A 14,804-nucleotide genomic window follows, 5' to 3' on the forward strand; every position below is an offset into this window, starting at 1 on the left:
AAGACATATGTCTGAATAACAGCTGACAACGATCGGACTATGAATTTCTACCTGCTGGGACCCAGTAAGGCCAGTTTGTATCATGATCATCTCTTTGAAACCATAAAAATGACTCAAATAAAATTAGTAAGTTAGTTTCATGTATTGTTACATGTACCAAGTTACAGTGCAAAGCTTTTTTGTTGCGTGCTATCTGGTCAGTGGACAGACCATACATGATTGGAACCAAGCTGTCCACAGATACAGGATAAAGGGAATAACGTTTAGTGCAAGATGAAGTCCAGTTGCGCTTCAGTCCCTGGTGCAAACCCAAGTGTCATCATTTACTGTTAAACCAACTTTGGTAATAGAACGATCCCAAGCACTTTCTATTTTCTTGACGCAAACTGTTTTCGCATCATAGAGCCAAACAGTTCCTTGTTTCTACAGGGAAACAGGCAGTTTGGCTCAGCTTTGTTCTGCGTGCTATCTACTCTCGTTAGATAATACTGTGCATAAATACAATCACAAGTACGATAGGTAGAGCAGAGCAGAAGATACAGAGTGCAGAATATAGCTCTCAGCATTGTAGCGCATCAGTTCGAGAGACAAAGTCCAATGTCCACAATGAGGTAGTGGTGAATTGGACAGTGCCCTTGCTTATGGAGGAGCGTCTGTCACTGTTGCTGTAAACACAGAATCATGGCAATTGTATGCCAGTAAGCTGAAGGGAACCCCGCTCCCCACAACATTTACTCACCCCCACACCCACTGTTGCTCAGTTAGTTTTTTGTACTAACATAAAACATAGAAAAGCCCAGCATAAGAACAGGACCTTCGGCCCACAATGTCTATGCCGAACATGATCCCTCTCATCTGCCGGCACATAACCCATGTCCCTCCATTCCCTGCATACCCGTGCCTACGCAAAAGGCTTTCAAATGCCACTATCGTATCTGCTTCAACCAGCAGCATGTTTCTGGCATTCACCATCCTCTGTGTAAAAAAAATTGCTGCACACATTTCATTTAAACTTAAGCCTAACAGCTATGGCCTCTAATCTTTGACATTTTCATCCTTGGTAAAAGGTTCTGACTGCCTGTTCTATCTAATTTTACATAATTTTACTCATAATTTTACATACTTCTATCAGGACAATGCCCCTTTCCCATTGTCTTTGCTTAGATCCCTGCCCTCTCTCTATCATCCCTCTCTATCAGGGAATGTCCCTGCCTTCTCCCTGTCAACTGCACCTAAAGCAAATTTGTCAAAAGAAATTAGCAGTTATGGCTCACTAGGTGGTGATAAAAACATTGTGTTTATACAGTGCCATTAACATAATGAAAATCTGGAGTTTTTCACATGAAAGGTTGGCAAACAGAAACAAAGCAATGTAAGGGGAGGCATCAAACATATAAGATTATTAAGGGGTTGGACACGTTAGAGGCAGGAAGCATGTTCCCAATGTTGGGGGAGTCCAGAACCAGGGGCCACAGTTTAAGAATAAGGGTTAGGCCATTTAGAACGGAGATGAGGAAAAACTTTTTCAGTCAGAGAGTTGTAAATCTGTGGAATTCACTGCCTCAGAAGGCAGTGGAGGCCAATTCTCTGAATGCATTCAAGAGAGAGCTAGATAGAGCTCTTAAGGATAGCAGAGTCAGGGGGTATGGGGAGAAGGCAGGAACGGGGTACTGATTGAGAATGATCAGCCATGATCACATTGAATGGCGGTGCTGTCTCGAAGGGCCGAATGGCCTCCTCCTGCACCTATTGTCTATCGTCTATTTTCAAGCTAACTAGTCCAATGTCTTGGAGGAAGAGTGTTAGAACTGTGCAAAACAGGTGAAAGTGCTGGAGAGGCAATTCCAGGGGAAGGATCCGGACAGGCGGAGACACAGATAGCAGGGCAGCACAATGGGACAGCTGGTAGAACCGCTGCCGCACAACGGAAGAGAAATGGGTTCGATCCTGACTTCGGGAGTTTGCATGTTCTCCCTGTGACCATGTGGAATTTTTCCTGATGCTCCTTTTTTTTCTTTCACATCCCAAAGACGTGAGGGTTTATAAGTTAATTGGATTCCGTAAATTGCCCCTAGTGTGCAGGGAGTGGTCGGCGTGGACTCGGTAGGCTGAAGGCCTGTTTCCACACTGTATCTCTAAACGCTAAACAAAATATAATTTTAAGTTTGAAAAAAAATCCCAACCCAAAATGTCCATTCCCTCTACAGATGCTGCCTGACCCACTGGGTTACTCCAGCACTTTGTGTTCTTTGTGTGGATGAGAAAGTGGAATAACATAGAACTGGTGTGAACAGGTGATTGATGGTCGGCGTGGACTCAGTGGGCTGAAGGGCCTGTTTCCATGCTGTATCTATAAACTAGACTAAGCTAACTAAACTCCGACCATGCAAAATAAATCAGAGAGTAAAGGAACACCACGATCCTGGGTGTTTTTAGGTCTGGATGCCTTCTTGGGTGTGTCCTTGTGGAATGGTCCATACTGGAGACTTAAAATTTAGACCGTCATTTTGGTGCAGTGGTAGTGATGGGCTTTTAGAGATGACACTAAACCAAGGTCCCACCATGAAAGATCTCACAGATCTTTTCAATGAAGAGCAGGGCAACTCTCTCCAGAGTCTCCCATAACATCTCAAACAGAAATTCACCAATTTTAGTCATAGAATCATACAGACAGTCCAACTCATCCATGCGATCAAGATTCCCCAGTTAAGCTAATCCCATATGCCCGCCTTTGACCCACATCCCTCTAAACCTTTCTTATCCATATATCTGTTCAAATGTCTTTTAAATATTGTTATTGTACCTGCCTCAACGATTTTCTCTGGCAGTTCATTTCGTATACCCACCACCATCTGAGTGAAAGTGTTGTCCCTCAGATTCCTATTCCCCTCTCAACTTAAACCAAAATCCTCTGATTCTTGATTTCCCTATCCCGGGTAAAAGACAACATTCACCCTATCAATTTATCTCATGATCTTATACACCTCTATAAGATCACCCTTTAGCTTTCTGCGTTCCAATGAATAAAATCCTAGCCCGCTCAACCTCTATTTGGACTTTAGATTTTAGAGATACAGCATGGAAACAGGCCTATGGCCCGCCGTGCCAACCAGTGAGCACCCTATACAAGCACTGTCCTATGCACTAGGGACAATCTATAATTTTGGAAACCAATTAACCTACAAACCTGTATGTCTTTGGAGTGTGGGAAGAAACCTGAACTCTACTGCTGCGCCACAGTGCTGCCTCTCCCAATAGCTCAGGCCCTCGAGTTCTGGCAACAACCTCATATATTGAACAAGTAAGGGCTCTGCATTATTTTTGTAAATTACGCCAATGGAAATGAATTTGAGAAACACAACCACGATCAAGGATCAATTGGTAATCTACCTGAACACTTATTTCATTGGTCTTTGTGGGATCCTGATATGGACCAATCGACTGCTTTGCTACTTGCGTGAGGTGAATGAATACACTTAAAAATATTTCATTGGCTGTACAGAGGTTTGGAGAGCTGGGTTTGCGAAAGGTACCACAGGGATACAAATTGTTTCCTTCTGTTCCTCTAAAACTGATGAAGTACACGCAAACCCACAGCCAATTAGTGCCTCGGTTAAAATCTCTCATGTATAGTAGGAAGTAGCAGTCAAACGTTGACAAATTGGCTTTCTCGTACTCTCTCATGTGATGTTTAAAATTGTAAACTGGAACTCAAACCATTGGAGTGTTATTCTGCACACTGCAACCAAACACGACCATGCTGGTCACAAACACTAAGACTCTGCGGTATCATGCACAAAAGGTAGAAGGCATCCCTTCTATAAACCTGCACCTATCACAATAACTTTAAGCTTTTAAACTTTAGAGATACAGCATGGAAACAGGCCCTTCAGGCCACCAAGTCCGCACCGACCAGCGATCCCCTCGTACACTAGCACTATCCTACACAAAAGGGACAAGTTACACTTTTTTTTACCAAAACCGATTACCTGCAATCCTGTACGTCTTTGGAGTGTGGGAGGAAACAGGAACACCTGGAGAAAACCCACGTGGTCACAGAGGGAGCATACAAACTCCATACAGACATCACCCATAGTCAGGATCGATCCCGGGTCTCTGGTGCTGTAAGGCAGCAACTTTACCGCTGCGCCACTCTGATACCTAGGGTGATGGAGGAACTGAAGGAAATCCACATTAGGCAGGAAATAGTTTTGGGTAGACTGATGGGACTGAAGGCTGATAAATCCCCAGGGCCTGATGGTCTGCATCCCAGAGTACTTAAGGAGGTGGCTCTAGAAATAGTGGAAGCATTGGAGATCATTTTTCAATGTTCTATAGATTCAGGATCAGTTCCTGTGGATTGGAGGATAGCAAATGTTATCCCACTTTTTAAGAAAGGAGGGAGAGAGAAAACGGGTAATTATAGACCAGTTAGTCTGACATCAGTGGTGGGGAAGATGCTGGAGTCAATTATAAAAGACGAAATTGCTGAGCATTTGGATAGCAGTAATGGGATCATTCCGAGTCAGCATGGATTTACGAAGGGGAAATCATGCTTGACAAATCTACTGGAATTTTTTGAGGATGTAACTAGGAAAATTGACAAGGGAGAGTCAGTGGATGTGGTGTACCTCGACTTTCAGAAAGCCTTCGACAAGGTCCCACATAGGAGATTAGTGGGCAAAATTAGGGCACATGGTATTGGGGGTAGGGTACTGACATGGATAGAAAATTGGTTGACAGACAGAAAGCAAAGAGTGGGGATAAATGGGTCCCTTTCGGAATGGCAGGCAGTGACCAGCAAGGTTCGGTGCTGGGACCCCAGCTATTTACGATATACATTAATGACTTAGACGAAGGGATTAAAAGTACCATTAGCAAATTTGCAGATGATACTAAGTTGGGGGGTAGTGTGAATTGTGAGGAAGATGCAATAAGGCTGCAGGGTGACTTGGACAGGTTGTGTGAGTGGGCGGATACATGGCAGATGCAGTTTAATGTAGATAAGTGTGAGGTTATTCACTTTGGAAGTAAGAATAGAAAGGCAGATTATTATCTGAATGGTGTCAAGTTAGGAGGAGGGGGAGTTCAACGAGATCTGGGTGTCCTAGTGCATCAGTCAATGAAAGGAAGCATGCAGGTACAGCAGGCAGTGAAGAAAGCCAATGGAATGTTGGCCTTCGTAACAAGAGGAGTTGAGTATAGGAGCAAAGAGGTCCTTCTACAGTTGTACCGGGCCCTGGTGAGACCGCACCTGGAGTACTGTGTGCAGTTTTGGTCTCCAAATTTGAGGAAGGATATTCTTGCTATGGAGGGCGTGCAGCGTAGGTTCACTAGGTTAATTCCCGGAATGGCGGGACTGTCGTATGTTGAAAGGCTGGAGCGATTGGGCTTGTATACACTGGAATTTAGAAGGATGAGGGGGGATCTTATTGAAACATATAAGATAATTAGGGGATTGGACACATTAGAGGCAGATAACATGTTCCCAATGTTGGGGGAGTCCAGAACAAGGGGCCACAGTTTAAGAATAAGGGGTAGGCCATTTAGAACGGAGATGAGGAAGAACTTTTTCAGTCAGAGGGTGGTGAAGGTGTGGAATTCTCTGCCTCAGAAGGCAGTGGAGGCCAGTTCGTTGGATGCTTTCAAGAGAGAGCTGGATAGAGCTCTTAAGGATAGCGGAGTGAGGGGGTATGGGGAGAAGGCAGGAACGGGGTACTGATTGAGAGTGATCAGCCATGATCGCATTGAATGGCGGTGCTGGCTCGAAGGGCTGAATGGCCTACTCCTGCACCTATTGTCTATTGTCTATTGTCTATTGCCACTCTGATACATTACATTTTCCAAACTGAGCTCTGGATTAAAGTTCAAATAATCCAGGAACCCTTTTACCTTGTAAATCAGACAAATATTATTGTGGAATTCTATCAATTTATATGCTCGATAAATTAGCCATGTTGGAATTATAACTTTAACTAAATTTTGGAAGGAAGGGTCCCAAAGAACTGTAGATGCTGGAATCCTGAGCAAAACACTAAGTGCTGGAGTAACTCAGCTGGTCAGGCAGCATCTGTGGAGGGAATGGACAGATGGTGTTATGAGTCAGAATCCTCTTCCAGACTCCAGCACTTTATGTTTTGCCTATTTTGTAAGGAATCTTTGTTCAGAGATACCCCATGCCATATCAGTATGGCAACATGCCATTTGGCCCACTGAGTTCATTCTGCATAGCCTAAAGTCTAAAGCCTCTGATAATGTATGCTTGTTCCTCCTACATTGCAGCTTTGTATCATCTGCTACTGCCATGGCAAAGCGGACTTGAATGAATCTGTGGAACACAAACCTTTGATTCCCAATCTAACAGCAGAGCACTTGATCCTTGGTCTCCACTTATTTTAATCAATATGCTTTCAGACAGTTAAACACGCGAGTCTTTAACAATAAAGGATCTGGCAATTCTAAACATCCAACGTTCCAGGGCTGTGTTGCATTCCACGCAATTTACAGACTAAAGGTAGAGAGAGAATAGGTAGCACTTTGTGAAATGCGACTGTTTTCACGGCAGTAATGTCAAACCGAAACACATTTTCAAATGTGGTCATAATAATGTACAGAGATGTAACGTGGGGAATGGGCTAACAGTTTTCCATCAGCAACTTTGTGTTGCCTCTCAAGATCAAAAAGACCTTCATGGTACTTACAGTAAACCAGAATATTGTATCGATCCAAGTATATCAACACTCCACCCCCAGTGGAAGTGTCGTTATGCATGTACAAGCTTTCTAAACCACCTTTTGCACTGGGGATGTGACATGCTCAATAGAATAAGCCACAAACCAATCACAGTTGGATGCTCTTAAAAATATGTGGGCAGGAAAAGAAGGGAGCAAGATTATTCCTGGTTGCTTTTCTTCCAATTGACTGCCTGGGAATGGTCCAGAGGGCTGCCAGGACAAGGCCAAGGTCCAGAGACACCGCCAGGACAAGGCCAAGAGAAGACTCCATATTTTTAAGAACATTGAAACTTGAAGGATGCAAGATAGCATCGGAAACTCGGTGACAATTTGTGTACTGTCTCAGTGCAATCTACTGTTCTTTCACTGCAATCTTTGCACACTTTTACTCCAGGGACCTTAAATGGGAGGCCATCATCGACTCCACAGTCAAAAGGGCCCAACAGTGGATGTACTTCCTGCGGCAGCTGAGGAAACACAATCTGCCACAGGCAATGATGGTCCAGTTTTATACTGCCATCATAGAGTCTTTCCTCACCTTCTCCATCATGGTCTGGTTTGGCTCAGCCACCAAGCATGACATCGGAGGCTGCAGCGCATCGTTCGAACAGCCGAGAAGGTTGTTGGCTGCAACCTTCCCCCCATCGACGAAGGGCCAGGAAGAGAGCGGGTACGATCATCTCTGACCCCTCTCACCATGGCCACAAACTCTTTGAAGCACTTCCCTCTGGAAGGCCGCACCAGTTTGTCAAAGCTGCCAGACATAAAAACAGCTTTTTTTCTATGAGCGGTAACTCTACTCAAAAACCAAAAGTCTTGCCTCCTTTTGCTCTGGTATTTTATTTCATTCTTCCCATGTTTAAATTATAATGTTTTATTCTTAATCGTTTACTGTATATCATGTTGTTACTTGCGAGCAAAGCACCAAGGCAAATTCCTTGCATGTGTACATACTTGGCAAATAAAATTTATTCAATTAATTTTTTTAATTGAATTCAACCAGAGAACCTAGAGGAAACCCACGCGGCCACAGAGAAAACATACAAACTCCGTACAGACAGCACCTGCGGACAGGATAAAAACCAGGCCTTTGACGCTGTGAGTCAACGACTCTACCGCTGCACCACTATGCTGGCCAAATCAGAATATCATATCAGAAACATAATTAAATAGCTCTTAGGTTTAACATCATAAATATCCTATAAGAGCCCCTTAAGACAAGGTGTGCTGTGCCCAATTTTTGGCCGAAAGACATAATAATAGATCAGAAAATGGAGTTGAAACTAAGCACACTTTTGTCTTCTGTATATCTCTAGACTTTGTCCACCCATCTCCCAATCTAACCCTCCTCACCTGTATCCACCTATCACTTGTCAGGCTTTGTCCTGCCCCTATCTCTCTTTTCCAGGTTTCTCTCCCTACGACAACCGTCTGAAGAAGGGTTCCGACCCGAAACATCACCTATCCGTGTTCTCCAGAGAATGCTACCTGACCTGCTGAGTTACTCCAGCACTTTGTGTTCTCTGTTTAATTCATGTCTTCCTGGATAAGAAGCTCTTGTTCAAAACCTCTGCGTCAGCAGAGCGATTTGCATTTAATTACTGGTCTGCAAAAATAGACCTCATCATCACTGTCATTATTATTATTATCGTTATTTTAGTATTATTATTAGCATCAATAGGAGTAACCGTAAAGGAGATATCTCAAGAGAGTCATGAGTCAAGTCAAGATTGTTGTATCGTCATATGTCCCAAAATGCAACAATGGAATTTTTCCTTGAAGCAGCAAAACAGATATGTAAACATAGTACTCTGTAACACCCATACTGAACAGCAAAATAAAGTTCAGTACATATATAAAAAAGCAAACAGACAAACAAATAGACAATAAAAGTGCAAAAATAATGTCCCCAAGTCTCTATAGTTCAGAGAACCTAATTGGAGGTTGTTGTGCTCAATAGCCTGGTGGTTGTAAGGAAGAAGTTGCTCTTAAACATGGACATTACAGTTTTCAGGCTGATGATGTTATGATTTGGTTGACAACGTGCTTTTAGTCACTTTGGAGGCAAATTTTATCTTTGGTTGTCAATGCGGAACATGACGCGAGAACAGTAAGGAGCGTCACAGCATTAGAAACAAGAGTCAGAGATGGTGGCCTGGTGTTCGTCTGTGGGGACATGGCCATGAGGTAGATGTGAGGAGCTGTCTGAGAGCTGGTGCCTGACCTCAGCACGATGGAGGTCAGCCCACCAGACAACAACAGCACCTCTCTCGTCAATGGGTTTAACGACAATGTTGGGATTGCTGTTGAGTGAGAGGAGGGCTGTGCGATCAGAGGGGCAGGGATGAGAGTGCGTAAGGGGAGTTGAGGTCCAGATAGTTGACCTCACAGCATCAGTCTGAAGAAGGGTCCCGACCCGAAACTTCACCTATCCATGTTCTCCAGGGATGCTGCCCGGCCTGCTGAGTTACTCTTAGCATTTTGTTTCTTTCATTAGAAACAAGATGTGGTTTGGTCCACAGTGCCCCTCGAGTCTGCTCCAGGTTTCAATAATAGAGTGGCACAGTGATAGAGTTGCTACCTAACAGCGCCAGAGACCCAGGTTCAATCCTGACTTTGGGTGCTTTCTGAATGGAGTTTGTACGTTCTCCCTGTGACTGTGTGGGTTTTCTCCGGGTGCTCCAGTTTCCTCCCACTCTCCAAAGACACACAGGTTTGTAGGTTAATTGGCTTCTGTAAATTTTAAACTGTCCCTAGTAGGATAGTGCTAGTGTATGGGATAATCGCTGGTCAGCGTGGACTTGCTGGGCCGAAGGGCCTGTTTCCACACTGTATCTCTAAAGTCTAAAGAGAATACTGGACCTGATCTTGGTCTCAACTCCACTCTTCCCCCTGTCGACTCAGTCTGTGATATAATTAACGATTCTTTGAGCAAAGATCTCTGTGGATTAGTGTTTCAAGGATCCCAGGGCTCTCTGAGAGAAGGTTTCTGACTCATCTCCATCTTAAACTATTCTGAACCTCTGCCCCTGAGTCTGAGACTTCCCAAGGGGGGGGGGGGAAACAACGTCTCATAGTCAACTCTTTCAGTCCCCTTGGCCGTAGTTTGTACTCGGTCTCAGGTCTGTACATTTGCATCTTTGGTAAGAATCAGTGCTTTTGTTGTAGACAAAAAGATGTTGGTATGTATATTATTCCTTGCTATTGGTGTCTATGACAGATTATCACCTCACAGCTACTTAAACAGCTTAAGGTTGAAGAAAGGAGTTGTAGATGGTTGTTTAAAGAAAAAGGGGCTGGTTAACTTAAATAGACAGTCAGCAACTCAGGGGAACACTGAGAGGTGATGTTTCAGGTCGGGAAGACATCTGACACATTGCCTAACCAAGTTCTCCAGAGATGCTGTCTGACCCACTGAGTTCCTCAAGCATTTTGAACCTTCTTTAAGCTGTTTATGGAACTGACTGCCTAATTTCATTAATACATTTTATTTTTTTTCATTTTTGTAATCTTTTCACAAAAATTGAAAGTCTACTTTTTAACTTTATAGAGGTATTGCTACATACCATCACAACATAAAGCACTCGTATGAAGTGTTTGGAAGTGGATATAATGGATGGCCAGTGCTCTGGGTAATATTCACTGCTAATAACCGATGATAAATATTTTTCCCCTCAAATCCCATGCTTCCACGGTGGTGCAGCAGTTAGTACTGCTTTATCACTGCTCCAGCTATCAAGAGACAAGAGGAATGCAGACCCCGGACTCTTACGTCCAACACAAAGTGCTGGAATACCTCAACGGGTTCAGTTTAGTTTAGTTTAGTTGCTGTCACCTGTACCGAGGTACAGTGAAAAGCTTCATGTTACGTGCTATACCAGTCAGCGAAAACACTCTACATGATTACAATCAAACCGACCACAATGAACATATACAGGATAAAAGAAATAACATTTTGTGCTAGATAAATTCCAATTAAGGATAGTCTGAGGATCTCCAGTTAGGTAGATAGTAGGTCAGAACCGCTCTCCAGTTGGTGATAGGATGGTTCAGTTGGTGGATAACAGCTGGGAAGAAACTATCCCTGAATCTGGAGGTGTGTGCTTTCACACTTCTGTATCTTTTGCCCGGTCAGGTAGCATCTCTGGAGAACTTGGATAAGCGATGATTTGGGTCAGGACACTCCACTACATATCCATATGCCTATCTAAAAGGGTCTAAAATGCCCCCCTTGTATCTACCACCACCACCACCCCTGAGTCTGAGATTTCCCTAGAGGGGAACTACTCCTAATCAGCTCTTTCAAAGCCACTTTGGTGTCGTTCGTACCCAGTTTGGTATGAAACATTATATTTTTTTGTAGATAAAAAGGTGCCGGTGTGAATACCATTTCGTGCCATTGCTACTGTCTGAGGCACTTTGGGTTTAATCCTAACCTTAAGAACTGTGGTGCAGCGGTAGAGTTGCTGCCTCACAGCGCCAGAGACCCAGGTTCGATCCTGACCTCGGGTACTGTCTGCACAAAGGTTGTACGCTCTCTCAGTGACCGCGTGGGTTTTCTCCGGGTGCTCCGGTTTCCTCCCACACTCCAAACCTGTGCTGGTAGGTTAATTGGCTGCTGGAAATTACCCCAAGTGGAGGTGGCGACAGGAGAATTAGTTGGAGTTGGTGGGCAGGCAAGAGAGAATAGATTGTAAGGAAAATAATTGGGAAATGATTCTGAGGGCCAGTATAGACCTGATGGGCAGACTGGCCTCCTTCGGCGTCATAAACACATGACTATAAAATATAAATAGAAGCAACAAGCCTGCCCAATGCACAACACAGCAGATAGTGTCTCGTAACAAGAATAAGCAAGTGGTTTGAATTGCCAATAGGACTGGATCAATTTACAGGATATTTTATGTCTTGTCACATTAGCACTCAGCCCAAGCCACTTGAAATACTTGTGAGTTTATTTATAGGGGCCCTGAAGATGATTATTTTTATATTCATTACAGCTCGTTTAAGGAGAACAACAAAATTGGTTTGAAGTAGGTTGAGGTTGGTGTATAAATATGCCCAAATGGTGTTACTCGAAACAAAGCACAAATTGTACTAAATCGAATTAGCTAATTTATGAGGAGCAGAGAACATTTGCCCTCTGGGCAGTAAGGGGTAGATTGCAGTATCATGTTATAATCCTTACCTGAATAGCTGAAGGAGCATAAATATCCCCCATCTCCTTCCCACCACAACCCAATATTTCATTTATCGATCATCAATAGAGAACACTGCCACATAAAAGTAAACTTACTTCACAGCGATGGGTCGAATCTTGCTTTTTTCTGCCTGCAAGTACAAATAACACCATTAGCCGGAGAAAGAAAAGAAGTACATAGATTTGTTGTAACTTCTTTGAATAATTTAGTGCTTCAGTATTTGGAGACAGAACAATATGTTTTTTGAGCACGGAATAATCTGATCAAGCATGACATTTCACAACATCTATAGATAGTCTTTTATCCAACAGATATCCCAGGTACTAACGCAAAAAAATCAATGCAGATACCTCTATGAAGCACCACGAATACAGTACGCTGCGTAGTCCGAGGTGGTTTCTTCTCTGAAGGAAGGAGCTGCTGATGCGGGTTTATACCGAAGATAGACACACAATTCTGGTGTAATTCAGCAGGTCAGGCATCGTCTCGTAAGGTCATAAGGTCACAAGGTCATACGTGATAGGAGCAGAATTAGGCCATAGGGCCCATCAAGTCCACTCCGCCATCCAATCATGGCTGATCCATCTCGCTCTCCTAATCTCATTCTCCCGCCTTCTCCCCATAAACCGTGACACCCGTACTAATCAAGAATCGCTGGAGAAAAAGAATCGGTGGCTTTACGGGTTGGAGCCCTTCTTCAGAGTGAAAGTAGAGGTGGGTGGGTGGGTGGGGGGAGGGGGGTGGGGAAATAAACTGGAGGTGAGAAAAGGCCAGAACAAATCAGGGCCAGCAACAGATGACCTCAGGAAGGATGAAGCCCATAATGGCCTATTGTTGGCTGGGGAAGGTGTGATAACAAGAGGGATACAAAGATGCGAACAGTGGAACTGTTTGGACGACGGGGGTGAGGGGAAAGGAAGAGAGAGGGGAAGGGAAGGAATGCAGGAGTTACTTGAAATTAGAGAAATCAACGTTCATACCGTTAGGTTATAAGCTACCCAAGAAGAAGTGCTGCCTCTAGATGGGAAGTCAAATTGAAGTGCTGTCTGATCACCTGAGTATGAAAGATCCTTGGCTCTGTTTCAAAGAGTTATCCCCAGAAACCTGACCACTATTCCCCCTTCAATCCATACAGTTGAAGCAGGTTATGTGCATAGAGTATCACACAGGAACTGGCCCTTCAGCCCACAATAACTGGACTGAACATGATTCCATGATAATCCAATTCCAAGAGATTCTAATCTCATCTGTCTCATGGTCAATACAGATATCATGGGCTGGAGGTATTTATTTCACAAAATGCTGGAGTAACTCAGCAGGTCAGGCAGCATCTCAGGAGAGAAGGAATGGGTGACATTTTGGGTCGAGACCCTTCTTCAGACTGGGCTGCAGTCTCCTGTACTGTTTGATGTTCTATGTTCTAATCTGCCAATCACCAGGATGCAGGTGGAATCTGGATCACCTGTGCGATCACAGAGAACGTGCAAACTCCGCACAGATACCAGCGAAGGTCGTATTTAAATCAAACCCGGGTCACTGGAACTGTGAGGTGATATTGCAGGAAGACCCAGAGAGGCAGTGGACCTTTCTTTCAATGGCCCATTCAAAGAAGGGGCAATCAGCGTCACAGCATAGAACATAGAACAGTTCAGCACAGGAACAGGTCCCTCTGCCAGGACAAAGCAGAACAACATTGCATCTCACTGCATCGTCTCTGGATGACAAGATTTATACCCAGTGTTGCAGTGCTAATTTTTTAGATGTCAGAGCTGTCACTGGTGCTGGAGCAGTTGCTGTTAAATTCCCCGCTGTTTATTATGGCTTTTTTTTACAGAGGCGCTCCTGTGAGCTCCGGCAGCCCTGTACCCCTGTTTATATCCTCAATATAATCACTGCCGGGTAACCATTGAGGGCTTATATCTTGTATGATGAGGACTCTACTAATTAATAGTCCAGACATGACGAACAACATCGAAGTACTGAGGTTCGGGCCTTGTTCTTTTAGGTAGTGCTCTGCTCCAAATAAATATTTTTACATTATTGCAAAGCAAGTTGAATTTATTTTGTGTTTTTTTTTCCCTCTCTGTCATTCCTTCTCCTTATTTCTCTTTCTGCCTCACATAGGACACAGAACAGTACAGCACAGGAACCGACCCCTTGGCCCACAATGTCCATGCTGCACATGATGCCAAGTAAACTACTCTCCTCCGCCTGTACATAACCCATATCCCTCCATTTCCTGCATATCCATATGCCTGTCGAAAAGCCTCTTGAACGCCACTATGTTATCTGCCTCCACCGCCGCCCCTACCTCTATACGGCCACACAAGGTGAGGCATTGTTGAATTGACTGCTTTGTGGTGACACCAGTCACATTAGTGGAACAGCAGTCAACTCTGCCTTCTATTCCTTTGGCACTCGGGTTTTCTTTCATGAGTCCGTGCTACTGCAACCTTCCCCCCATTGACGGTCTGATCATCAGCAGTTCCTTGTTTCTCCAAACTATTCTGGGTGGCGGGCTTTAGTAATGTGGTCCCATCACAACGAGAATATTTCTGGAATCACTGACATGAACCACTTGTTGCCTGAAGAACGATTTTGAAATTCATTGGAAGATTTTCAAGCGCAGTTCTAGTGAGTCTGAAACCCTGTGCTCTGTGTGGGTACATCTGTCAGAAATTGTGCGTGATGTTCTCTTGAATTTAACCCCAGGCATTAGATCTTGCAGTTCTAATACAAGACAAGAGGATGGCTTTGCTCAACACACGATATGAAAGAGATTATCTTAACATCTCAGAAATGCTGTAAAAATAACTATGTTCAAGTCATTTGCCAATGTTAGTTTGTTTAAAAACCCCAGCAATTTGCA

The 14,804-nt window shown here is 43.9% G+C and overlaps 1 protein-coding gene across 2 annotated transcripts in view; it reads right to left on the minus strand.

Moving 5' to 3' along the window:
• The window catches only part of aff2 (AF4/FMR2 family, member 2), a 463,349-nt gene that overhangs the window by 90,857 nt on the left and 357,688 nt on the right, over positions 1 to 14,804 (minus strand). For both annotated transcript variants that reach the window (XM_078412201.1, XM_078412200.1), the window contains exon 9: positions 12,031 to 12,065. In XM_078412201.1, coding sequence (XP_078268327.1) covers positions 12,031 to 12,065 — 35 coding nt within the window. The remainder of the gene's footprint in view (positions 1 to 12,030; positions 12,066 to 14,804) is intronic.

This window comes from Rhinoraja longicauda, chromosome 15, assembly GCF_053455715.1.
Source record: "Rhinoraja longicauda isolate Sanriku21f chromosome 15, sRhiLon1.1, whole genome shotgun sequence".
NCBI classification, from domain to species: domain Eukaryota; kingdom Metazoa; phylum Chordata; class Chondrichthyes; order Rajiformes; family Arhynchobatidae; genus Rhinoraja; species Rhinoraja longicauda.